The 27,231-nt window shown below is 39.4% G+C and overlaps 1 protein-coding gene across 2 annotated transcripts in view; it reads left to right on the top strand.

Moving 5' to 3' along the window:
* Window positions 1-26,267, top strand: part of GALNT7 (polypeptide N-acetylgalactosaminyltransferase 7) — a 74,885-nt gene extending 48,618 nt beyond the window's left edge. Inside the window, exons 3-12 of one of the 2 annotated variants that reach the window (XM_076336515.1) lie at window positions 1,019-1,185; window positions 7,207-7,337; window positions 7,597-7,676; window positions 9,906-10,088; window positions 13,094-13,211; window positions 15,143-15,265; window positions 17,361-17,579; window positions 19,731-19,829; window positions 21,159-21,287; window positions 24,022-26,267. In XM_076336515.1, the coding sequence (XP_076192630.1) occupies window positions 1,019-1,185; window positions 7,207-7,337; window positions 7,597-7,676; window positions 9,906-10,088; window positions 13,094-13,211; window positions 15,143-15,265; window positions 17,361-17,579; window positions 19,731-19,829; window positions 21,159-21,287; window positions 24,022-24,159 (1,387 nt within the window). In that variant the 3' untranslated portion in view covers window positions 24,160-26,267. Of the gene's footprint in view, window positions 1-1,018; window positions 1,186-7,206; window positions 7,338-7,596; window positions 7,677-9,564; window positions 9,748-9,905; window positions 10,089-13,093; window positions 13,212-15,142; window positions 15,266-17,360; window positions 17,580-19,730; window positions 19,830-21,158; window positions 21,288-24,021 lie in introns of both variants that reach the window. The other variant, XM_076336516.1, reaches the window with a different exon arrangement.
* The last annotated feature ends 964 nt before the right edge of the window (window positions 26,268-27,231 follow it).

Below are 27,231 nucleotides of genomic sequence, written 5' to 3'. Positions count from 1 at the left end.
ATTACTCATATTGCTTGTTTCTAAATCATCTGTAATACCTCAGGAAAAAAGACCTGAGTCCAGGTCCACAGTGAAATTGAAATGCAAAACGTTTTAAATGGATACAGAACTGCTTTTCATGGCATGCCAAGCTGGAACCCTGGGTGGGTTTGGTGACTTTTTTTTTTTTAGCTACATTTGTTATACCTAGAAGTTTAACCATGAATAATAAACAGTAAAGTTCACGTCTTGTTTGCCATGGGATTACATTTTTCCCACGAGTGACTATGGTTTTCTGGCAGTTTTTGCAAATTGAGATAGTTTTATGCAGAACAGCTGACGTGAGCATTTCACATGCTGCTGCTGTACTTCTACCAAGATTACTTACTATGTTTAAATGTACTTTATTGTGAAGGGGCAGAAATGAATGATTTTTGCCTTGCCACAACAATGTTTGTAACTTTGCTAAGTATGCAGATTCTGCACGTGGACTGTATAAAGCCAACAGAAACACTTCATAGACAGTCCTTCTACTGGGTAAATCTGATTTAGAGAGGCTTAGAAAAAACCAGCACTGTCTTATTGTGTGTTATGCAGTAGGTGAGCCAAATGCACAGTCCATCCTAAATCGTGGTTATCTGATGGTTTGAAGAAGATTCCCATCTTGGCAGCCACAGTTTGGGGCTTTTCTTCCCCTGTTCTCTACCGGCCGCGCAAGCAGCAAGGTGGTGGTGGTAGGGATGTTTCTCGGCAGGGTCCGTGCAATGCCATCCACCTACACAAGAGGAAGCATGTAGCTGTTGAGGCAGCAGTTGTCGTTCACCAGCTACATCCTCTCTCAGGAGGAAAAAAGGCTCACTGGCTGGAAGCAAGCTGCTTATTTGGGCCTCGTACCCTTTGTGATGCACTTAAGTTATACATCCTGTTTCTCTTTAATCTGAAGGATAGCCATCAGTGAAGATTTCACTTGCACAAAGATGTTGTTAAGTAGTTCTGTAAATGATAATGTGAAAACTAATAAAATAAAATCTTTTTACAGATGCAAATACTGGCATTATGATGATAACCTGCTCACCTCCAGTGTTGTCATTGTCTTCCATAATGAAGGATGGTCCACACTCATGAGGACAGTGCACAGTGTCATTAAGAGAACACCAAGGAAATACTTGGCAGAAATTGTGCTGATTGATGATTTTAGCAACAAAGGTATATTTGGAATATTAACACACTACTTAGAGAAAAGGAAACTTCATTTGTTTTAAAAATAAGTTTTCTTTTTATTTATTACCTGCCATGGATTGAATTGACTCTGCAAGAAAAGTAAGTTGCTTTTTCACAGTCCTTTCAGTTTTCAGTGAAGGGAAAGCTCTTTTCTGATGAACCGGTGTCATAAAGGTGGCAATCCTTTATGTATATTCAGCTGTTTGAAATACAGGGTTTGTGGTGGGCTCTCTTCCACAGTTGTGGAGTTGTATGTAGTAGAAAGCTAGGATAGCTAGTACGTCTCTTAGCCCTTGTGAAAACAAGGAGTTTTAAGAGTATTGAAGGAGTTTGAGTTAAGCCTGTTAGGAATAATTTCTTTCTTTATTCCACATAGAAATCCAGATTCCTTTTTTTTTTTTTTTTAATACTATAATAAAAATGTATCTAAGGGTGTTGAATTATTCTGATTCATTTTCACTATCTTTTTAATTTTTAACATCCTTTTTTTTCATTGAACATCATGTTGAGGTGGTTATTGTTTCTTATTGGAGGGAGGGGCGTTTAAGAATTTAAGTGTGTTTTAATTTCTGCCTTTCTTTGAGTCCTGTGTATCAGTGGTTTCAGAAGTCCAGAGGTTTTCCTCCTCCTTTGTAATATACGTTGTGGTCTTGGTTTATAGTCATGATGTATGTACTTATATGTGATTCTACAAATGTAAACATACACTGACTTTTTTCCTTTAATGGTGGTATCTTCAGCATTAATGCAGATCAAAGCTGAATACAGAGAAGAACTGAAAGTGGTATGCTAGAGGTATAAGATGATTTATATAGAGGAAATCAGCCTGGTTTTAAACTTTAAACAAATTTGAAAACAGTGCATCAAAACTGCATGTTCTGCAAGATTTTATTGCAGCATGGTTCTTGAATAGAAGTTGACAGAGAAAAAGAGCAGATGCATAAATAAGAATACAACTTTGAGCGTGCAGGATGACAGTCTCTTCTAGACAATAGTGATGATGGCTTTTAGGAGCCCAGGCAAGTTTGAACTGGTCAGCACCATAGGATACATTCCCTTCACCCTCCTCTTTGTTTTTGTAATAGCTGAATTGGGTAGTGGCATGGAAAGCAAATGACTGTTCTGAAACTCCCATTTTATCAAATGATCTGGGCTTCTCCCAGTTCCAGCCTCACAGGAGGAGTTGTTTTCTGCAGGTATACCCAGTGTAAATTTTAAAACTGAACTCATCACACAGTCAGGGTTGCCTTTTTTGAGTATAAATCACTATTAAAAATAAGTATTGTATGTTAATTTTTACATCATACTGGTAGGTAGGTATCATTTTCTGTTTGTTTTTACAGGAGAGGAAAAGTTACCTGTATTGTAAACTTGACTACATCTGGCTTAGTCTAATAAAGATACTGAACACTACATTATAGTCTCCTGTATCCTTTTACAGCTTTTGAGAATTTGGCTTAGATATACACACACGCTATAAAACACAAAATATCTTCTCTCCTAAGGGATATAATTTTAATAATTCAGGCAGCAGACATGTACTGTGTTTTTCCTTTTCAGCTGGGATCACAGCTTTCCTTCAGAGCTATTCAAGGACTGAGTTAGCTGTATAAAATAACTATGACACTGATGGTCTCTAGAAAAACTACCAGATTTTTAACTAATTATTGGACTCAGTACTGGGGTTTCACGAGTTGTAGCTGACTCTGTGCTATGTATATGTAATTCATGGAATGAGTTTGTCTGGCATAACAACTGGTACTAGTTTTCTAATATATGACAATTGTTAAATAAAGGCAATATTTTTCAAGAAATTTGTTCTGAAATACAGAACTTTACTTACGCTCTCTGCTCATATATGAATGGTTAGCAGATACAGCTAGCCTGGACCTAACATCCAGCAGACCCTTGTCTCTATATTTCCCACACTTCATTTTCCCAAATAACTTTCTTGACTCAGAAAATTCAGTAAAGCAGGCTCAAGATGCAATTTTCTCATGTATGAGTGACTGGAAAACAAGCACAGACTGGAATGGCTCTGAACACCTTGCTGCAACTGTACTGTTTCGCTATAATAATTCTTCAAACTGCTTTAGGCTATTACTTGGTAAACATAATTAACTTAATTTCAATAATTCAAATTGCATTCTGGATGAAAAATGGCCGAGAGAGTAGAACCTTGCTCCACTTCTTTCTCCCCAGAGAGAAGCGTGAACTAGTATGGGCTGTGGAGTGTGCCAAGCTGCCTGAAGAGATCTCCAGTTGTTAGGAGAGCTGCAAAACACACTCTTAATCATAGCAGAGCTGCTGGTGGCTTTTTTTCTTTCTCAGCCGGAAGAAAAGCAGTACTGACAGCACAGATACAGGATTTTCTCCTTCCCCACCTGCTTTCAGACTGCACACTTCTTATCTGCCTTTCCACCTGGCAAAGAACGTCTTACATTCTTTGAGACTAATGTTGAGGGACACAGAGGCTGGACTGGGTAGATGTTTGCTCACACTCAGTGTGACTGCCCTTATTTCTTAGCCACCGCCTTCCCCAGCGATATGAAATTAAAATGGAGCGTAGCGGTTGCAAACACTTCTAAATGCTGGCTCATAAAGAGCCCTGCCTGTCCTTCTTTACGAGAAATCCTCTTTCATCAGAAGGCAGTTACAGCTGCATAGAAGCTTATATATGTTGTGCCTTACAGGGAGGAACAGTTGCAATGTTTGGAAAATGTTCTTTTCATTATAGTTCTTTGTATAAAGTCAGTTGGGAGCAGTCTTTTTGCTGAACAACACTCTCCCTTCCTTCCTTAATCTGTTCTGCAAACAGGAGGGGTTTGACCATGGAGAACTGCGCAGAGAGGTGTGCCGAATTCTGCTCGGGCATTTTTTTCCTTTGTCAAAGCACAAAGGGAACAGTAACAAGAAGATGATGCGAAGCTAATTGATTGATGCTAGTTCTGATATTTGCAATGGAGACCTCTGTATTAATGCATGTTAGAGTCCAAGAAGTGTTGCAGCAGCTTCTACCGCAGGGTCAGTGTGGGCATGCTGCTGCACGTGTGGGTTTTTTCCCCAGTTTTTCTTGTGTTTCTTGATAGAAACAGTTTATTTTGCTGTGAGTGCTAGCTGTATGGAGGATACAGCTGTTCTGGAAGGGCAATGAGCACTCGTAACACCAGATTTTCTGAAGCTGCCTACAATTACAGTAGTGTATATAGGTCTTCAACGACTACTTGTTATGTATTTAGGTATCAACTTTATTTCTTTCTGAAACAGAGGTCAATATCTCAGCTGCTGCAGCTCGCCCATGCACCTGTAAAGAGTGACTACGAAGTAAATACCAGTGTTCACAGTAGTGTTTAAAGGCTTTGTCTACCTTTTGCATTTACTTTTTTTTCCTTTATCGCTATCTATATTTCCCACTGATGGAGTTTACCGTAAGATAACCAAAGGGGAAGTAATGAGCATAGACAGGTAACAGTATTTTTATTAACTCGTTTAACTGTGCTTGCAGTGGGGAAACTGAAGCATTAATCAGTGCTTGTGTTAGAGCTGAGAGCCCCACGTTAGTAGTATTACAGTACAGGGGACTCGGAGGCAGCTGCTTTAGGGAGGACTTGTGATACCATTTTTCTAGTTCTCAAACTGACATCCGTGAGTAGAGGGGAAAAAAACAGCTTTCCTCCTTCCCCCCCATAGTCTGCAATGCCTAAGATCTTTTGGAGAAAAGATGTGTTTTTTAAAAACATTGATTCATGCACTGAGGCATGAGAGAAGAACCCAAAGAAGGGAAGACCAGATTGGTGGTTATAATATTTTTGAAGGGTAAAATACACATTTTTGAACAAAACCCAGAATTCTGTGAGGCTGTTGACAGATATCATAAATACACGTTCTAGGTGAACAAAATTTAACGCTGGCCAAACAGTATTTCTAACTGTAAAAGTATCAGGATTTTATACACTACTGTCATGCAGTCTTTGTAGTATGGAAAGGGGGGGAAATTCAGTTTTCTTGTGGGAAATAGCACTTGCTGCTAACCCTGGCACGGTTTCAGATAATGGACTGCAAAGTCCTGAGACTTGTACTGTAGAAAAGCTTTACACAATCAATATGACAGGTTTTTACAGCTCCCTGTGAGCCTTACGTTGTTGAACATTTGATAACTAAAACATTTGGCTTCGTAGGCAGGAGAGCTGGAAATAACTTCAGGTTTTAAATCTTTAAAACACTCCTGACAGTCTTTCTGTAACACGTACTTGGAATTTGCAGAATAAATAAAGGTGTGGTATAAAGATTCTGTTAGTAGCATTTCAGTATGACCTCATAACTCTGTTGATTTTCTCCTATAAAAAGTTATGTCACAGCTATCATATCATATATTCTATATATATTAGAAGGCATGTTATTATATACAGCATATGTGATAAAATTGTTCTTTCTCTAGTTTGATATTTATGTATCCTTGAAGTTTTCCTAATGCACAAGGATTTACAAAAGAAATTGTAAATGTTTGTGGGAAGGCAGAAGAGGATACGTAGAACTTCTGGTTGAGAAGACCTCTTCTTTTATAAAGGTGAAGAGGAGGGATGATACGAGTATTAAAAGACAGTGGTTTCAGAAGATTGTTCTTTGGTAGAATTGCTGAATTTTCAAGTTTGGAAACTTCACTTCCAAAAAACACCATTTCCATTTCAATTATTTATATGTAGCTTTTATTTAAACTATAATTTTTTTAATACTTTTGGCAAGAAAATAAAGTATACTGAAACGTAAGTTGCAGCAAGCTCCAGACTTCAACCATTTTCATTCAGGGTGTGGAAAATACTGTTGCTGAAGCAACCTGATGGCTTGTTGCTGCTGAAAGGGACATCCTTCTCCTTCCACCTCTGCACGTCCCCTCTCCTGTTAGATCAGCACAGGCATGGCACGTAGCTGCCCCTCGGAGCTGGTGCAAACCAGTGCATGGAATCCTCAGCTGTAGCTTAGATGGCTTGTTTTGGTTCCCGACTGAGAGAAACTGAAGCTGTAGGCAATTCGTTCGAGCCTTTCAGTACAAAAATAGATTTTAAATGAACACCAATAGTTAAATCAGCTTAGCCTCAAAGGGCAAGCGCCCTTCTGCCTTTGTGAGTTTTTCTCAACAGAATCGTCTGTGCAAAAATATTATGCGACACTAGGATCCTTTTTTCAAACTGTGTGGTAGCAATGTGGTTGCCAGATTAGTTTGGCGAAGACCAATGTGCAAATACAAATCTGTAACCATTTAAGTGTAGCCCATCTTGATTCTTATGCGGTTACTCATCCCTTTGCTGACCGAGTCCCTCTGGCTAAAGTTTCCCTGGGTCTTTGCATTTTGTAGGGTCTGTAATGTGCTCGTCGCTATGATGAGCCACAGCTCGTTCGCTGCAGTTCTGGCCCTCCAATTGTTATTAATTTCATTAGAAGATTAGCATAAGACCACGCCAACTCCAAGAGGGAACATAATTTGAGTATGGTGGGTTTCTGTCTCAAATTTCCAGATTTAATAGACTGACACAAAAAGTTGCGAGGCAAAAAGAGAGTGAGTGAAGAGAAATGTTTAACTGAAAAGTGGTGCCTTCAACTGTACGTGTGACGTTATCTGATGAGGAAAGGCCATATGCTGAAGTGTAGAAACTTCTCTGCCTGATTGAAATGCAGGCGAAGACCAAGACCTGAAAGCCGCTATGTGATATATTGAAGTGACTGGGAATTGTCCACCCAGCTCCTCTGTGGCGTGGCCAACCACTTCAGGTGCTCTTTCTTCAGATGTGCCAGAGACAAACCTGTGCCGTGAAGTCAGAGAGCTCCAAGGCTTGATCTCTTCAGGTTCAGTGTTTGTGAGCGGTAGTAGGAGCAGTTGAATTAAAGACTCTTAATCCTAAATATCTATAGATATTTTTAAGTAGAGTTGGATTTGGGTTGTATTAAGAGTACAAAACTGTTTATTATTAAACCTCACCAAAATAATTTTTTTTCTTTGTTATTTGATAGCACACTTAAAAGAGAGGCTGGATGAGTATATTAAGCAGTGGAACGGCCTTGTAAAGGTATTTCGAAATGAGAGGAGAGAAGGTTTAATCCAAGCTAGGAGCATTGGAGCCCAGAAGGCTAAACTTGGACAGGTAGGAGCCAGTTCACACACAAGTCTGTCTTTTTTTTCTTTTTTGGGAGGAGAGGTGGTGGTGGTTCCATGTTCAAATAGATGTGTAGAAAGGTAGTATTATGTTATTGATACTGTTTGAAAAAGAGATTCGTTTTACTCATTTAAGCTTCATTTTTTTTGTTTATAATATAAAAGTATTTCAATGTAAATAAGTTAATTAAATCATCGTGATCTCGTATACAGAAATATAAATGACTTTTTTTTTTTTTCTTTTGAAGGTTTTGGTTTACCTTGATGCCCATTGTGAGGTGGGAATTAATTGGTATGCGCCACTTATAGCTCCTATATCTAAGGACAGGTAATGTTCTCCCATTATTTCCAGTGTCTGGCCTCTTAGGAAGAAAAAGTCACAGTAACAATCTTCACTTTTCAAACTATAGTCAGTATGGTTTATATCTATATCAATATGTATCTATGTCAAACTATATCAATATTTGCTGTATGATGATTTTGTTATCTCCCAGCATAAAAGCTGTGTAAGGAGGAAGGAAAATAGTCAGGCAAATAAATCTCCAGATAGTTTATTTTAACGGGCATACTGAATATTTTGCTTAATATAGATATATAAGACAACTCTTGCCTTTTGCAGCGATCTGAGGGACTGTTATAAAAATGTTCTGTTCTGGCTGAATAAGGAGCCTGATTAAACAAAATAACTAAACAAAAATGTGATTTTTGGTAGAGGAAAAGTAGAAGTAAGTGTTTTGATTTAATGGAGATTTAAAGCCCCTGTGATCTCCAGAGTTTTATAACTTTCTCATCTTTGGTCTTGCAATATGGTCTTACTTGTTTCCTCTGAAGCGCTTTGGAGCGTTGCCTCTAGCGAACCGAGGCCAGGGCTTGAGCCTGTCTCTGCCACAAGCCCAGGCACTTGCTAGGAGTCAGTGATGGAAATGCTTGCGCTGTGTGCGTGGGATCTGTGAGAGGTGACAGAGGAGGGAGATCCCCAGGGGCTTCATTTCTTCCAGCTGTTGAAATGCTGCTGTTGCTGCGTGCTACCGCGCTCTTAGCTTGTGCGGTCAGGGGGTATGTGTGTTTAGGAAACCATGTGCTCGTTTAAACTCTGTAATCCCATAAAATAACTGCTTAATCCTAAAAACTATTTGTTAACCTGTTCTGGTAGTAACCAGAACTTTCTTGAAGAGGTGGGGTTTGTGTGTTTTAAAAGCTGTGACTCAGCTTCAAGACTATTTGGGCCAGGATACTAGACAGAAGGTGGAAATGCTTGTGAGCTTCCATTGAGTGTGTGTTACTCTTTTACACAAGAAAGGCAGGTGAGAACAGGCAGCTTTAGAGGCATCCTCCAACACCGCCCGCAGAGGCAGAAGTTACGGGAGGACCAGGGGTGCCGAGGTGCACAGTGCCGGAGAGCAGAACTCAGCAGCTTTCTTCCAAGCCCTGGTCCCCTGGGTGCAGCATGCTGCCGCTTCTGCCTCAAAGAAGAGCACAGCATTACCGTTTCTTCCCCCCGCCAACACTAGTTTTTCTATCTCATCATAGGATTTGACTTAAAAAGATGGAAGTGATCCAAGTTTGGTCACCGTGAAACTCATTTGGAAAATTTGGGGAGAATAACCAGATAATGTCTTTTTCTTGGTGAATATTCTATATGATAAATCACAATGAGGAGCATATTGCAAATCAAAAAGGAAAAATTCTACTGAAGACTGCTGCTAGGAGCACCAGTGATGTTTTTTTATCCTGAGAGGCTGGATTTGCAGGGCAGTTGAATAGGACAGAATAGTGAAAATCCATGTTTACACTAGTAAAAGCTAAGAGCTTATCATACTTGCTGACAGCTAAGAACTGGTATGAATAGAAATTATGGGAAATAATAATACTGTGAGAACCCTAGCCCTCTAAAGGCTCCTCTGTTGCCTCCAGCAGTGCTTTATTAGAAGACCGATGTCAAGAAATACACATAAAGGAAAAAGTATTGGTAAATGAATTGATATATTAGCATTTCAGACCTAACTTCTCTGCTTTCAGAACCTCTTAAAACAACATAAAGAAAGGACTATCTCTTTTTTCTTCTAATGAGGCTTCATTTTTTAATATGTTTACAAGTGACTTTTCATATAAACTGCTTTATAAGATTGATGATTAATGGTGTGAATTTCAGATTAGACAGATTACTCCTCTGAAATTGTATTTTGCTCTTTCTTTCCCTTCTATAAATGTTTCAGAACTACATGTACTGTACCTCTAATAGATTACATAGATGGGAATGATTATTCCATTGAGCCACAACAAGGTGGGGATGAAGATGGTTTTGCCAGAGGGGCCTGGGACTGGAGTTTGCTATGGAAACGAATTCCGTTAAGCCACAAGGAAAAGGCCAAACGAAAACATAAAACTGAGCCTTATCGGTAAAGAGAGCTGTTTACATTCTGTGACTCGTAATGAATAATTGTCTAAACCCTTTCGTTTTTCCCTCCCTTTCCCATGAACTACGGTCGGTGCACGTGTGCCACGCGGGTCCTTGCACATAACCGCATCTTCCCTGCCACCATCCGCCACCCTGCAGAACCACATGCACTGTGCCGCTTATAGATGTCATAGATGGCAACACTTATAAGATTGTGCCGCAAGGGGGTGGTGACGAAGATGGGTTTGCTAGAGGAGCGTGGGATTGGAGTATGCTATGGAAGAGGGTTCCCTTGACCAAGCGAGAGAAGGAAAGCAGAAAGACAAAAACTGAACCGTATCGGTAATCACTAAATCACTTACCCGTTTCTTTTTTTCTGAAGTCAATATTGATCCACTAAAACTTGCATGTACTTCTCGCCTGAAAATCTTCATCTTTCTAACCACACCCGCTGCTCTGTTTAATCAGACCTGTTTGCCACAACTGACTATTTGCTCAAAATACCTTTGCTATCTTGTGTTGCCCCTCCATTCCTGCTTTTGTGTGGTTAATAGGGTGCACATTAGAATGACAGGGTTTTGTTTGGCAAAGTAAAATACTGTATGACTTTGTTTCCAGGGAAAACTTTATTTAGCTGTGATACTTTTTTAAAAGTAGTGATGGAAACAATAGTGCTTATTTAACCATTTGATTTGAAATAACCAGCATGCTGTGAGTATTTATAATAGCCGGTAATGCATAAAATCTGTAGCCTGCTGTCACAGCTTGATGCATGCATACAGCTCATGGATTATGCATGTGCATCAAAAAAATCCCTTTTGTCATATTTCTCCCACTTGCTTCATAATAGATCACATCTGACAACGAAGCATACTATTTAAGAATCTTGGCTAGATCTTTTCTAAGGTCTCGGTATGTGGGGATTTTAATTTAATACACATAAAAAAATAAAAGAAAAAACCACCACCTTTATTTTCTGGGAATACTCCAATAACTTTCACAGAAGTCCCACCTTTTTCTTTCGCTTTGTCGGGGGGTATGTTTTCTTCCCAGCGAACAGAAACTGGCTAGAAACCCTAGCTTAGAAACTAGGGTTTCTGGATGGCTTTTCAAGACTGGGAGACTGTGGTTCTGCTGTTTTTTATTACTTTCCCCTTCACACTTAACTAATTGTGTTACTACATTTGACAGCAATCCTCACATCTTCAGAATCTAATGTCTTCTATTGCTTGTATATATGATTTAAACATTGTAAGAACTGATATTGGTAATTCCCTATCCTCACCCATGGTTGTTCTCTGCTAAAATGGCAACACATGCAAGGAAGTTATGAAGCTTTGATCTGTTTTGTATATAGTATAAATAATACCATTTTCTGACAAGGCTGTCTGCATTGGAACTTTAATATTCACTTAGAGGGGGATAAACTATTTCAAACATCACTGTTGTGTTCTGTGTTTACCATCCAAACAGGTCTTAAAATCCTTTAAACTGTTTCCAGAAACACAGAACACATGTTCTCAGAATGGTTTAAAAGATTACTTTATTTTTAATAATACTTTCAGAGTTACAATGCCGCTTCTAAAAAGAGACATTCCCTACATCTGTTTATGTCCAGGCTATATTCATTTTGTTGCAGCAATATCAAGGCAAGTAAGACCAAGTAAAAGTCTTGCTGAAACCGTAGCCAGGACTGCGTAGTTTAAAAAGAAAACAAACCAAAACAAAACCCCTCAACAGCTTAAAGTGCAGAAACAAACTTTTTGTAATGTGAGACTTGCCCGAGGACTGAATCCTTTCAGAAATATTATGCTTACCTCTTCATATCCTATAAAATAAACTACTGAGCTTATGCGGATTTTACTGTGTTCTTTAACACACTTGACAGCACGTTGGAGGCCAAGACTGAAACTTCAGCATCTGAGGCCTCTACACTTGCCAAGTCTTTATGGTGCTGAGGAAAACCAAACGCGCAGGAAGGCCACAGGGCTGTGCTACGCAGCACGCTTCTCCCCACTGTGCGCCCTGGCTTCCTACCCTTTGAAACCCTGCGGCGCAACAGTGGTGTTGGCGGAAAACGCAGTAAGCAGACAAGTAGAAGGGGACATTTAGGAGTAACTCAGCATCTTATCAGGTGACTTGGAGAGCAACTGACCTGATAACCGTCATACTTAACTCAGCTGATAGACCCAGCAGCTCTGGTTCTGTTGCTGCCCTGCCCCTGCTACACGGAGGGTGTATATGCTAACCCTGCGGGTTACTTTTTCCTAAGCAAGTTCTCCTCCAGACATATATGTGCAGAAGGGAAATACATAATCATTGCTGTTAAAAGGAGCACCACTAAGCTAAAAATCTAATAGAATTAAGAGGCTGAATAGTGCTAGAAGTGACCCATCTCTCAATAATTCGTCATGAAGGAATGTTTCACCAGAGTGATCTGGACTCTTGGATCCTTCTCCTTTCAGTGCTGCAGATAATGTAAAGTCAGAAAGAATTCGCTTTTTCCTTACCAGCTTTTTTTTTAATTTCCAACTTAGTGGGGACTCCAGCTTTTATCTGTCAGGGTTTTTATATACTTATTGATCCTGAAAAATGCTTGGTACGTGCACTGGAAATGGCTTAACATATCCTACTCTCTACTTCAGTGTGAGCAAGCAACCAAAAAATTTTGGTTAGAGCCATTCTGCAAATATGCTCTAATCCAAACCACAACATCTCTTTGACACATTAAAACTTGCTAATTGAACCTTGGCATACATGGAGGATTTACAAAGGCATTTTAAAAAAAAACCTAAACCAAAATAGAAACCTTGGACAACTTGATCCAGGCCCTCTTAAAAATTTCACTGAGGATAATGAAAAGTGTCTCTCATGGCAGTGGTAGAAAAAGAGACAGAGGGAGAAGATAGAAAGGTGTCATTTAGCTGGAAAAAACGTGTTGCTTGAGTAATAGACAATGTTTCAATGTGGCAGTTCCTCAGAGCATAAGCTTTAAGTCTGCTATACGGTCTCATCTGTTATCTCAAAACTTGAACGACTTTCAAGAGAGAAATGTCTTGCCACACTGATTCTTACCTTTTTTATTTTAAAAGACGCACACTGGCTGGCTGAATGGGTAATTCCAACCAAAATTTCATAATAAAATTTGTGACTTCACTAGAAATTATACAGATACCATTTCAGAAAATCGCTGGAAGCGGATGACAAAGCTTTATGATTTTTCAGTGTATTGCCATTTATCTAATCTTTATTATATGTTAACAGTGAATTGCTTCCTTAATTAATGCTTTCTCCAAGTGTTATCATATCCTTTTGGCAGCAGGAGTTACACTGTCTTCCTGTTCCAGGTCCCCCGCAATGGCTGGTGGATTGTTTGCCATTGAACGCGATTTCTTCTTTGAACTGGGTCTCTATGATCCAGGTCTTCAAATTTGGGGTGGTGAAAATTTTGAAATTTCTTACAAGGTAACACCAAAAATTGAAAACTAATTCAGTTTAGTATATATTTTTTCTGTAAATACTTCTGTTTGGAGTTCAGACAGACCTACCTCTGATTTGCACCACCTCTGTCTCATGAAGCCCAGTAGGTTTTGTTGCGAGGAGATGTTGTGGCAGAGATCTGTGTCCTCAGTGTTTCCTTGTGAGCTTTGGGGCAGAACTGTTCAGAGAGGTGGCCTAGTACCGAGACCCAAATGCTGAGTAATCTATATTTTGTTAATGGTTTGGGATCACACACACCCCTAAATATCTAATCTGAAACCAGACTGGCAAATTTGATGGGGGGGAACTGAGTGCTCTCATGGTGAGTATAGAAAAATGTTCTTTCTAATGAAAGTGATTATAGAGAACAAGTAGCACTCAGTTTATGCATAGATGCCTGTAAAGTACATAACGATGCAACAAAAAGTAATCTGCCCTGGTTTCCTCCTCCCTACCATTTTTGTGGGTGACAAATGATCTCATATACTTTTCAAAATTTCAAGAACTTCTTTACAGGAGAAGTCTTCATAATTGAAACGCTAACTGCATAATTCATGATCACTGCAGAAGATGTTATTTTCGCTCCTAGGCATATGCATGCTCTTCAGTTAGCAGGAAACGTAAGATGATAATCATTAGCTTCTTGTAGCTTCAGCATCCATAATGACACAAGTGGCAGACAGCAGGAATCTGTCCCAATTAACAAACAAAAGTGGAGACATCTAATATCCTCAGCAGTAATCTGTGAAATCGTAGCTGAATTTTACTAAAAGTCCATTCCGAGCTCCCCTAGCTACTCTTGCTGTTCGTGATTTTGAGGAAAGCTCTGAGTGCACTTGCTCAGCTGTAAATCCATATGCAAAAGGTAGTTATTGAGGTTGTTACACATACAGAGTCTTTATCCTTCTAATTCTCCATCTTGCTTAGAGCTACATCATGATTGAAATTACATACGGTAGTTTTGTAATTGAAGTGCTGATTATGTAGGGACCTCCAAATTGGTTTCATGTAGATCACAACCAATCTTCAGAAGCACTAAGTAACATTTATCAGTCTTGCATGCTGACGCCTAGATAGCAAATATAATGGTCTTGCGTATCTGAGCGGTTTTTTTGATGAAACTTAAGAAAATTAATATGATGGTGCAATGAAGGAAGTCAGCTATTCTGCCCATCTTTCCTAATACTGTTAAGTCATATTTTTAATCTTGAATTGGGACTGATTTGGAACATCCCCAAAGCTAGCTTGAATTTGGATTTGATGCTACATTTCAAACTTGTCAAAATATGAGCAACTAAATTCAGATTTAGGTATGTATTCTTTTCCCCATAAATGGATTATCCAAGGACGTGTGGGAGGGAGGGAATTTCAGAATGGTAATATGTTTTACCCATTCTTTTTTTTCAGCCACTACAGTTAAAGAAAAATCTATTTGTACTTGGAACAATAGGTTACCAAAGACATCCTTATCTCCTACTAGCCTTTATTAAGAAAAACTTAAATGTGATGGGCATCTAACCAAAACCCATCATAGTGATGGTGTGTGAATTCTTTAATAAAATATTATTAATTCTGTCATAATAAAAATTACCCAGTTCCAGATTTTGTGCACTCATTCATTACTGTTGGTTTAAAATAGCAATGGAATGAGATGGCAAACTTTTTCAAAAGCTTTTTTAAAAAGTAATTTAGTTGAGTAATTTCATGGCTGAGTTGAAGATGTACTCCATACAGCCTTTCATTTCAGAGATCTATGATGTTTATGCTTAAATCTGAAGCAAAAATATTTAATTATATCACACAGTTGGTATAGTAGGAACAGTAGTTGACATTTCTTCCATAATTTATTACCTATTTGTCTGTGTTAAATTCCTGTGCATATATATTAATATCTCCACCTTTGCTTCAACTTGTAGATCTGGCAGTGTGGGGGAAAACTGTTGTTTGTTCCCTGTTCTCGTGTTGGACACATCTATCGTCTCCAGGGTTGGCAAGGAAATCCACCCCCTGTGTACGTTGGGTCTTCTCCTACATTAAAGGTACTGTTTTGCTGCAACCTTGAAGGTGGTTTTTGGTTTTAGATAAATCTATTTAAATTATCAGCAGCAATGTAGAGAGCACTTCATCCAAAGCTATTTAGTGTCTAAAGCTAAGATGGTCATCCCCACAGGAGGGAAATCTTTGTGCCAATCCCACTGTTAAGAGTAGAGATTCCTAGAACCCATCTTCTTGCTCCACCCCTCCCCATCTTTGACGTACAAATCACATTTCCTATTACTTACTCTCAGCACCCCAAGCCTTTGCTGTGCTGTGCCCAACTGAAGTACGAACAACTCTAGTAACTACACCACACTCTTAGAGATGATGATCATGGCTTTGAAATCGCCCTTTGGCTCGATAGGGTGTGATCCTAGGCTGAGTTAGCAAACGCTGTAATCTAGCATCTCTCAGACCTTTGTGGCTGCATTTGTTAATTAAGAAGCAGTGAATGTGGCTGCATTTGTTAATTAAGAAGCAGTGAATGACACCTGGGAAAATGGTGTGCTCTGCACTTCATCGTAAAGGTTGCTAACTCCTCAGGCACCTTGCGGGTTCAGAAGTGTTGCTCAAGCCATGATATTAAAAGTAGACATAACCTCAAGAAAAGAGTGAGCCAGCTGTCTGTATCTGAAGAGATAACTTGAATCAAGAAAAACTGTTTCATATAAGTTTCCACCTACCAGCAGGAAGAGAGACAACCCTCCTGTTAAGGTTTCCTATTGCCTGCTTTAAGCTTCCTCTTGTGCAGTGTTTTGGCATTGGTAAATCTCGTTCCCAAAGACCTAGTTCTTTGTAAATTCCAATCCCAGAGCCATCTTCCTAGACATTACTTGTGATGATGACTACTGGTAGGGTTACAGAGTATGGCTTGAGTCAAGCTAGCAGTTGGTTCTGTTGAAAAGGGAATGTCCCAGCCTCACTGAATGGTAGAAAACTAACCTGGCACCCCCCCCCCAAAAAAAAAGTCCTCTATTAGTAATGTGAATTGATTAACATTTTGATCAAACAAGCACTAGGACCGGTACAGGGGAGGGTAGGGGGAAATGGGCATAGCTGGGAGTAGAGACAGAGCAATGGGAGACAGGATAGCAAATGACAGCTCCCTTGCTCAGTGCAGGCAAGATGTTTGTTTGCCTTGTCTGAAATTATAAAAACCATTTCACTCTTCTGAAAACATGATCAAAAATATTTACTGCATATCCAAACACCTTACATGAGTCTGCTCATCTGCTTACTGAATACAACAAAACACTGCTGAGTGTTCTTAAATATTAAGTTGCTTCTCTCTACAAGGCAGGATGCAGGAATAGCTTTCTCCCAGCACCCTCCTATCCCCATAGTAAATGTGCTTTTTTATAGCTTTCTTAAATTTGTGCTGGATGTGGATTAAAGTAAAACTCACAATAATTTGTGCCTTTAGTCAGATCTATTAAGACTGTTTTAACACCAGGTCATTAATGCTAGAAGAATTGTAGTGAAGTGAAGTGTGCATCTAGAACATGTACAGTTAATATAGAGATAAGAGCCATCAAAGAGACTGAGAAGAAAGATGTGAGGGAGAGGCTTGTTCACCAGGCGAGCTATCCGTTTTTTTTCCCCTTCTCCAAGCAGCAGTCTACTTTACTTAAGAAGATAAAATCTCCTTGGTATGTCATAGCTGACCCGTTTAAGACTTAATTTTTTCACCCTTAGTGGACTAATGCATATCATTCTCTGTATTAAAACTGTAGAAAGTGAATACAAACTCTGAAGTACAGTTCTGGTACACAGCAAATGACTGCAACGCTTTATTGCACTCATAACTGAACAGTCTTTATTTTCAGATAAACTTTCTCGAAACTTAGAAAAAGACTTCTTACTCTCATTAAGCAGGCCAGTTTATTTTGCTGGCTTCAGTCCTAAACTGTCATTTGAAAATAATATGCATGTGTCTTGTATAATCTGCTGAAGGTGACAAATTGCTAGTTCTATATAATAATTTCATGCTGTCACTTTTTAAGAGGAGAAATCCCTAAATTTCTGGAATTAACATGCAGTTACGTCTGACCTGTTGTGTGTGCTTTGAGGTAGCAGCAATGCCCTTGTTCTTCACAGAACTATGTCAGAGTTGTAGAAGTGTGGTGGGACGAATACAAAGATTATTTTTATGCCAGTCGGCCAGAGACAAAAGCGCTACCCTACGGAGATATATCTGAGCTGAAAAAATTCCGTGACGATCACAACTGCAAAAGTTTTAAGTGGTTTATGGAAGAAATAGCATACGATATAACTTCATATTATCCACTACCACCTAAAAACACGGACTGGGGAGAGGTAAGTACAGCACATAACCTGTATTTATTTTAGGAGCTTTTTTTTTTAAAATTGGGAATTCAAAAGGAAGCGATTGGTAGTTGACGTTGATCTGGGAACAGGCTTTTTGATTACTGCTATACTAAGGTATATGATACTAGCCAGAGAGCTATAGAGATATAACCCTAGGAAAAAATTACATATACTTTAAGAGGTGTGATTTTTTTAAATTATCTGCATAGTTCCTTGAAGGATTATTTTATCTCTAGCCCTGTCTTCAGTTATGTCTAAAGCTCTTTTTTCCATAATTGGAATTTAGTTTTTCTTTAAAAGAAAAAAATGCGAATCCTGTGTGCGTAGGAGTATTGGCAGGGATTAATAGGTGAAAATCTTCTTCTGCGAAGGCCTAGAGAATAGATCGTGAAATCCAGGTGGAGTACATTCTGCCTACGTTTGCTAGCTTGTGATGTACTCATACAGTTACAGCCTCAGTAAATTCCTTATCTGCATGTAATAATTTGATGTGATTCTGTAACAGTCATCTCCAGCATTAATGTATAAGAGTAAGACTGTGCTAAATTAAGGATGTGGTTACAAATTCGGCATTTTCCTGTGGTTGACACAGCATGTCGCCGGCCAGGTGGAGGACACTTCGCTGAACCCTGCCTGTTTCATTCTGGCTTTTAGCCCACACCTTGAGGAGCTCTTACTGCAGGTCCCCTGCCTGCTTTCAAATGAGTTGGGATTTTTTTTGTTTGGGGTTTTTTGCCTTTTTCGGCAGGTTCCAGCCTCGCCTTGTCTCTCCTATCAGTTTTACTTTTGTAGATCATGGAGGCAAAACCAGAAAATTGTCTCGCTAGTAGGGGAGGAGTCCTGTGTCCCACCAAATTTAACAACCTTCTTTCCTAAGACATGATGGACCTGTTTCTGTAACTTCAAAAGAGCATTAGAAAGTACAGATCTATGCTGTTTCCTATGGCCAAGGGTGTGACACTCTAACTTCTCTGAGGAATTAGTGATATAGAGCATGTGCATGGTGAAAGGGGATACAAAATAGTCTTGTATCTGAGGGACCAGGTGAACGATGCCACCTTTGTTTCTTACCTAAAAGCTAGCACAAAGCATTGGTTACTACATTAGCCTTAGACCTCCTTTTGAATCCACATAAAGGTGAAAGTATCTGAAGAGATTAAAATAATAATGGCCACCTTGCAGGAAGTCATCCCTGATAAAAGCGAACGGTTCTGGTGAAGTAACAGGAAAGTCAGAAGTTCAGAGACTTCTCTGAAGTTTCCTTCAACTCCTCTTCACTGGCTGCCAGTTATCCTACATCTGAGAAATTTTTTTCCCCACCTATTTGTAACACCGCACTAATTGCATTTCCAAACTGTCAGGAATGAAAGTGTGGGGTTCATCTTCCCTAACGCTCTCTGGAAGTCAAGTCTAAGCTTAGTCCTCCAGACTTTCTTCTACCGTCACAAAGAAGAAAGAGGCTCTGGCAAAGAAAATAGGTCTGGAAAGAATGTTATTTGTGTCATAAAGTCTTTGTAAAGCTGTTTGCTGGCCCTTCTGAGAAGGGAATGAGATAATCAGCAGTTCAGGCATGCTTTCTGACAGGACTTTTGTTCTTTATTCCTATGCCTGTGCCTGCCCCTCATCAATTTTATCTCTTTTTTTTCCGTGTAATTGCTGCTGCAGAAGGTACTTCGGAGCAGCCGGGTCAGTGGGCTGTGCCTGGCTGCATTTAATAATGGCTGTGCGTAACTTCTCTGCATCACGTTTCTCTCATCCACAAGATGAGAGCAACTTAGCTGAGCTCCTGCTTTATTTACGAAGACCTGGGAGACTGAACATGCTTTGGTAGGAGATTGAATAAATTAAAATACTTGAAAGTCCTACATTTCGGTGTCATTAATTTGGAACTGAGCTTTGCAACTCTCGTTTTATCAGTGTACTCTAACTCACGTAAGAGTCCACAAATTAGCATGGGCAGCTTGAAGCTCCATCTCCCAGAATGGTTAAAATCAGTATTTAAATTTCATACGCAGGTTTGTCTCATATGTCTCTGGCAGATACCTGTTTCTGGTTTGAAAGATAAGTGGCAATTTTCTGAACTCCTTCACGCTTATTTTTGCCTTGAGACTAACTTAGAGTGCAAAACCTCTTTTCCAGATTAGAGGCTTTGAAACCGCTTACTGCATCGATAGCATGGGGCACACCAACGGTGGCTTCGTTGAGCTTGGGCCATGCCACAGAATGGGGGGAAATCAGGTAAGGAGCTTGGAGGCAAGTCTGAAGGAGAATTGCTTGCAGTGGATGATAACAGGCCAGTTTTCTATAAAGCCTGTACGTCAAGTCACTTAGGTGCCAGCTACAGAAATGGGACTTAGGCATTTTCCATAAGCATGCTGACATTGCTAAAATATGGGAATCTGAAAATATCATTTCAAACACAAATTATACAAAATTGAAGGCAAATCCGTAATCTCTTCTTCAGTGAAACAGGTACATGAGGAAGCAAGAACTGTGTTTTAAAGCAACCATACCACTGCATTAGAACAACTGCGGCTCTTAGCATTGCTGCTGATTCATCATTTATCTTTACTTAATAATTAATCCTTCAGGAAACAACCCGCTCAATTATTTCACAAAGTTGTTTTGCTTTAGTGGAAGTATAAAACACTTTTGTGCAGTAACTCATCTTCCACCACAGGAGTCAAAAAATTAAATACAAATTTGTCTCTGCTTCATTTACAAATTAATTGGCAGATCATAATTACTAATAGATGGTTGCAATCCAAGCTGCTATCGTGTTTGACCTGTATCTTCACAAACCTACCCACACTACCACACAAACATGCTGTTCTGTATTTACATCTCCTTTTTTGGTTGGAAAACTTTGCAGCATTTGAAGTCTTTATTTATGCTGATGTAGACTTGAACCGGGCAAGTTTTCTCACGGCTGTCCTGAAATCACGTGCAGGATGATGCTTTTAAAAATCGTATTTGGGTTAGCTCTTAGTAGCCCACGGAAATGTCTCTTTTATTTTGATATTTACTGAAAAAGTTCCCTAAACTACTTTTTCTGTCTATGTTACCCCCAAAAACCCTGTAACAATTATTTCATAAGAAATAGCTAGGATAATCTTTCTGCATCTGGATGTGTTAGTTTGATTTCCTCCAGGGGTAAAATGCCAAAGTTTTACTGTCTTCACATGGAATTACTGTCCGAGACCAAGGACTTGCTACCAGACCTTTAGAAAGATAGTGGATTGTTTGGCCATCAAATCATGCAAAGGCTTTTAATCAAACACCTTCAGAAGTCTCCAAGTAGGGATCCCTTTATTTTTATCATTTTTGTCTTGCTAGGTAAGTTTCTTAGCCTTCTGAATCCTACAGGAAAGTTATCCATGAAATTGAGTGTCGTGATGATAGAAGTGCGTTACATCATGTAAAATAAAGAGCCCTCCTGAAAGATAGGTGTAGTAACACCAGAGAATATTTTGAATGATGTGATTTTGTTGGTATTTTCAGTGTTTCTAAAATACTTGTTATTTTGAGTCAACTGTTAAAAAGGTGGCTTTTTTTTTTTTCTGTTAGCTTTTCCGAATCAATGAAGCTAATCAACTCATGCAGTATGATCAGTGCTTAACTAAAGGACCGGATGGATCCAAAATTATGATTACACACTGTAATCAGAATGAATACAAGGATTGGCAATACTTCAAGGTATGCAACAGATACATAGCAGAAAAGAAATTATAATTTGCATCCTGGTTTTCTGCACCTTTTTTTTATTATTTTATGTATATCTGAAAATAAAGTTCTACGACAAGGCTAACTGAACCAAGTAGAGTAAATTGTTAATTGCACATTCTCGGAAATCCATGCTTGCCAGGAAAACTTCTGCTAGGGCGAGATGCTTTCGCTATAGTGGTTCTAGTTGCTGTCTTCTGTAGCAAAAACTTTAAGGAAAATCTCATGAGGCTACATGTGCTGCCACAGGTGTGTTAGGAGTTGGCCCTTGTCTCGGAGGAAGCAAAGAGGATGTCCACTACCAGTGACAGACTTTCTAAAAGCTTTTTGTGCCATCACCCTCTCTGCTTGTATGCTTTCTATCAAGAAAGTTTCTTTATCTAATGGATGCTGTGAGAAGATTACTTAAACGCTGAGGTGCATTTAGCAGCTAGGGTCAATATTAGATCTAATTTTGTGAGGTCTGAATTGAAGTGTCGCTCTGTTTAAAGACAGGAGATCTTTTTAAGCCTACATAGGAATAGGTAAACATAGCATTGCTCTTTGCCTTTTTGTGTTGTCTTTGCCTTCTTCAGTATTTCTTTTTCCTGTTCATTAGCCGTTCTCTAATAACATGCTCTGTTGTGAATTCTGGGTGTGGCGCCATTATAATTCTATTGCAAAATCTGAGTTTTTTATAAAGACTTGGAATGTTGGCTGATACACATGCGAGGGCTGCTACAGTGTATTCAGTCACTACATCTGTAAGTCCTCTATTAATTCTAGTTTTGAAAGTGTTATTTTGAGAAGTGTCTAAGGTTATATTTCTGTTTGTCTCTTAAAAAATGAGACTGAGTAGTCTAAGGGTGATATTATCCTTGGATATAGCCACAGAAAACCTGTTTCTGTGTCTAAGAAACTCTTCTGTGTCAATTTTTCTACGGTCTATCTAGTGTATTCCTTATTTATTAGTTCATTAGCTGGTTATCTGGATTGTGTTTGTCTGAAAGATGTAAGCACTGTCGAGTGCAGCGAAATCTGTTTGTTATCCTTTAAGCCACCCCACTTTTTCTGATACTTGCATAGAGCTTGGAAATATCAAGCACCATAATGCCATTTCCACCCAGCTTTCTTGTGCCATATAGACAAGACAAAATTCTTTAAACCTGAAATTTAAAAATAATAAGCAGTGTTCCAGTGCCTGCCGACTTCTGCTTTAATATTGGAATACTATATAGCGCTTGTTAACTCTCGCCATTCTAGTGTGTCCCAGCATGTTACTTGGCTCTTCTCTAAGCATTTCTTTTATGTAAGAAGATCCATTTCCTCCACAGTGGTACCAAGTTGTGCAATTGTTTGCTTACTGCGGCAAGTTAGAAGGAAGCCCAGTAGGCATGGTCTGGGCTGTAGAACAAAACATTGACTGGCTTCCAGAAGGAAAAAAAAAAGGGGGGGTGAGAGCGAAAGGACCACCAAGGGTGTGTAACCGAGCAGATACTAGAAATTTGGCATACTCTGCTGTGCAGTACGGAGGGTATGACCATTTCTTCTAAGGAGGAGGGTGTAAGGAATGAAACGCTTGTGAACTGCTGAAAAACGTTGTGGCCTCATGTAAACGAAAGCTGCCAGGAGATTTTATCTGGTTGGTCGGTTGGTTGTTTCTGAAAGGAATGTTTGTGTGCCAGTTTGGTGAGTGTAACATCTGTGCTACTTGAGCAGTTGCAGGGCTCCGGTGCCAATAAGCAAACGTCCAGAACAAGGCTGGCGGTGGTCTGCTTATTGCTTTTGTTCAGGCATCTCTTTACCTCTTTAAGTAGAGGACCCCCGTGTCTGGCCACACGGCAGGAGCAGGCATCGAGCTGAACCAACATTTGGACGTGCACATGCATGTGGGAGTGACGGGGTGATGGAGAGGGTCCCCATGCCAGGGGGAGCATGTCTTCCCGTGGGCGCTGGGCCCACGGGGCAGGGCTGCGGAGCCCCAGCCCGGCCGCAGTGCCGCGGGTTGGCTTCTGCTCCATTGCTCTCCACGCTAGATGCAACTGGTCAGCGAGTCAGGGCTGCATCTGGCGCGCGGGGTTGGCACGTGGGAGAGAAGCCACAGGCCGCTTTGCGAATGCGTGAGATTCGGGCATGGCAGCACAGGGAGTGGGGAAGGAGCCAAACGTGCGAGTCTCGGCCTGAATGTGCTAGGCACGATAGGTCTGCAGTTACTTAGGCAGCCTCCTCTTGCTCCGGAGGCCAGACGTGCTCTCGCACCCTCTTCTTTTCCTTCTACCAGTCATACAGGGAGCAAAGTCACTGCTTTTTTTTGGCCGGTGTTGTTAACGTTGGTGTTGGGCAGCTGCTTTATGCGAGGGCTAACCAAAGGAGGATCTGCCCAGTGAGTTAGCTGTCCTCGAGAGTTAATCTTTTGTTGTGGTTACAGGATGGATGAAAAGGCTGGAAGCATTTTAGACACAGTTTTGCTCACTTTCTTAGCAGTTTGTTGCCTAAGAGAAATGCAAGCCATTTCAAGTGGACCTACACGTATCAAACACTTTATAATATGAAGGCTGTGAAAATCTAGGTTTAACAAATAGTAAAATGAGTATAGAACTGATTGGTTCTGGGACCCTGAAGCCTGCTTTTGTAAATAGCTATATTACAGTTGTGAAGGTAATGTTAAAAAAAACAAAAAAAACCAAACCAAAAACCAACACATGTTCCTGATGATTTTGTTTTCCAGAATCTGCACAGATTTACTCACATTCCGTCAGGGAAGTGCTTGGATCGCTCCGAAGTCCTCCATCAAGTTTTCATTTCGGAGTGTGACTCCAGCAAAGCAACGCAAAAATGGGAAATGAACAACATCCTTAGTGTGTAGACAGACAAAACCTACCTACTGACACATTAATTTGTACAGGACTGAAAATAGCCTGAAAACTGCTGCAATTATTAACTTTGTACAGCTGCGAGCCTCCTGGCTTGGATAAAGGACATAGACGAACTGTGATTATTACAATAACATTATCATCCGCAGTTAATGTTTACAAAACTGCTTTACCTTAAACTCTGTAGATGTTTACATCTTTTTGTTTTAAGATGTTGGTAAATTAATGTGCTGTTAGCTATGTTTCATAGGAACATAGTTAAAAGCGTTGTCGTCTTCTTTGGGATTACACTCAGGGGTCTGAAGGCAGTTTTTTTACACACACTTGAAAAGGTTGGAGTAACCAGATTTTCATAGAACTTGGTGATTATCAACCTGTTGTATATTTTTATTTAATTTTACATCTTACTAAGCACTGCCACAGGTTATTAGCCAGGGTGGCCTTCTCTCACAGTCATGCTGCTTTTTTGGAAGGTGAATTTCAACATATTTAGTGCCTCTTTCATTTCTCTCTTTCACAAGAAGAGCATTTGTTGGAAATTATACAATGGATTTTTCTGAGCTGTCACCAGGGGTAGGGACCAAGCGTACCACCCCGTGTAATTACTGTGTTACTGAAGACAAATTTGTATTGCCAGTTTGGCTGCTCTAGTTTGACTGGATGCTGTGTACGGTGCAAGGAAGAGCTTAGTGTTGGGTTTAGCACTAATGTGGTACATTTTGATGGAAGTAAGCACCCTCCTGATTCCAGTTAAGAATTTATAAGCACTAACTTGCTTGTTTAATCCATGCCTTACATAAAAATAATTTAAAAAAAAAAAGAAATAAAATAAAGCTGCACAATTATGTAAAACTTGGAAAGAATCCAATGCTTCATTTATATTGTTATTTTAAATGGAAATCGCTTAGAGGTGGACTAAACTTTTCATTAGGAAAAAACATCCAGCTCCTTAACACATCTACCTAATTCTTTACAAGGACATCTGTCAACTAGTTTGGATGCCAGATTCAGATATGAAAAGAGAAATGGAAATCCTGAAACCGCATTTATTCATACTAACTTTCTTCTTATTTTTGTCATTGGAAACTTTTCCTGAGGGATTATGAACACAAAATACAACCACTTGGTGCTATAGTGTACAGAATAGAGTGTGAAGAAGTAGTTTCTAAAAATGTTCTGGAAAGGAGTTTATGCGAACTCACCTAGGAGTATAAATATTTACTCTGAATGAACAGAGAGGTGGAGGAGAAATGACTTATCCTCACTTCCTTATTCCAGATATTGTGACTGTTAAATGTTGACATCAGTGTACTGATTTCATAGGACTTATGCCTAAAACACGTCACACTATTAAATATGATTAAATACTTCCCTGAAATCTAGAATAGCAATGCATGCAGCTTCCATTGATGTTAACAAGGGTTATGTATCTTATTTGGTGACAGAGTTTGATCTTTATAGGGCTGTCTGCACTGATGTGTTAGTTTGGGATCTTTCCTAGTTTCTTTAAACGTCTCATCTATCCTTTCAGAGCTATGAAAAATAGAAAATAAAGGAGGGAGAAACTGGAAAAAAAAAGGAAAATAAGGATGTGTGCCGGCACTTGTTCCTTGTGTGTATGAAAACTGACTCCATTTTTGTGTGTTGGGTAGATTAATTTAATCATACGACTATGCATAAGAGAAAGAATGGTGGCACATAAATTGTGCGGGTGTGCATTTTAAATGGGTATTTTGTGCAATTCATTGAAAGCTGATGCTGTATGTGAATATGAATCTGTATGTGAGACTGAAACCTTACAAAACACGAGATCGTAAGAAGCTGTTGCTGTAATCACTTTTTCCTACTATAGCAGGCTTGGAAAAAAATAATTCCCATATTCTTGCTTTGTAAGTTGATGATAATATCACTATGCATTTCTACATATTTTATAAATTTGATTTATGCAGATTTTGATACACTGTATGTTTCTGTAGAAATTGTATAAATCTTTAAAAAATTTATTAGGGATAAATCTGGGAAACCTCTGTATATCTTACTTATGGGTTGCTTGTTTTTTAGGTGAAGTAAATAAAATATTTGAATTTTTGGGTTTACTATACTTTTACAGAGTAAAAATGGATTATCATCTTTATAGAAACCCCATATCTCTAAATCTAGACAACTTCAATGTTACAAACTTAGAAATATTGAAAGTGTTTTATTTTACTTTTTATCTAGGTACCTTTTATCGTATCTGTGGGGCTCAGGTTTTTTTCCAGTGAAGTGAGAAATTAAATTCCCACTGAGAGTTGCCACGGGGATACATTTGGATTTTTGTATCACCTGCCCTGATCTAATTAGGTAGATTTAATATGCTTATAGAAAATGAACTTGAGAATGATTTCTGAAGTAGAACCAAAGGTCAGGACTAGTTGGTAGTGTTTTGACTCTGTATTTTATCTTAGTCCGTGTATGTTTCCACCAACAAACATGCTCCAATCAAACTTCTGTTTTTTTCCTGAGAAGGTTTCTTGGCAAAAGAGTATGCAATTACATCGGGACACAGAAGACCCAAGTTCTGGCCTAAGAGCAAACCTAAATGCTGAAATCTACAGCACTTTTTTATAGATGGGATTCTCGTTTCCCAGCTATGTCTGTCCGTGCACTTTTGTGTATTCAGATTTCGAAAGGCTCCTTTGGCAAAACCCTGGGGTATAGCAGCGGCCAGTTCATGTAGGAAATACCCTTTTATGTACAGAAACAGGGACTGATAGGAAGGAGGGGACATCTTTCTTCATTACCGGAGATCCTAGCACCAGGAGAACCAACAGCACCCTTTGAGCAGTACCAAAGACGCTGTCCCCATTGATGGCATCCTAGAATCAATTCATTGTCTTTCCCTACTGCCAGTAAATCTCCTTTACTACTATCTGCTTCTTCCATACCGTCTGCCTCCAAATTGCAGTCCCTGAAGACAACAGTCAGGACCGACTTACTGCTCTGAAACTAGATCAAGAAGCCTGAGATCTATTACGCTATGCCAGGGATGTAAAAATTTTATGCTTATCTCTGATCTATGAGAC

Source organism: Aptenodytes patagonicus, chromosome 4 (assembly GCF_965638725.1).
Source record: "Aptenodytes patagonicus chromosome 4, bAptPat1.pri.cur, whole genome shotgun sequence".
NCBI lineage: Eukaryota > Metazoa > Chordata > Aves > Sphenisciformes > Spheniscidae > Aptenodytes > Aptenodytes patagonicus.
Note: the sequence above shows the minus strand (reverse complement) of the source record. Positions and strands in the feature narration are given on the sequence as shown.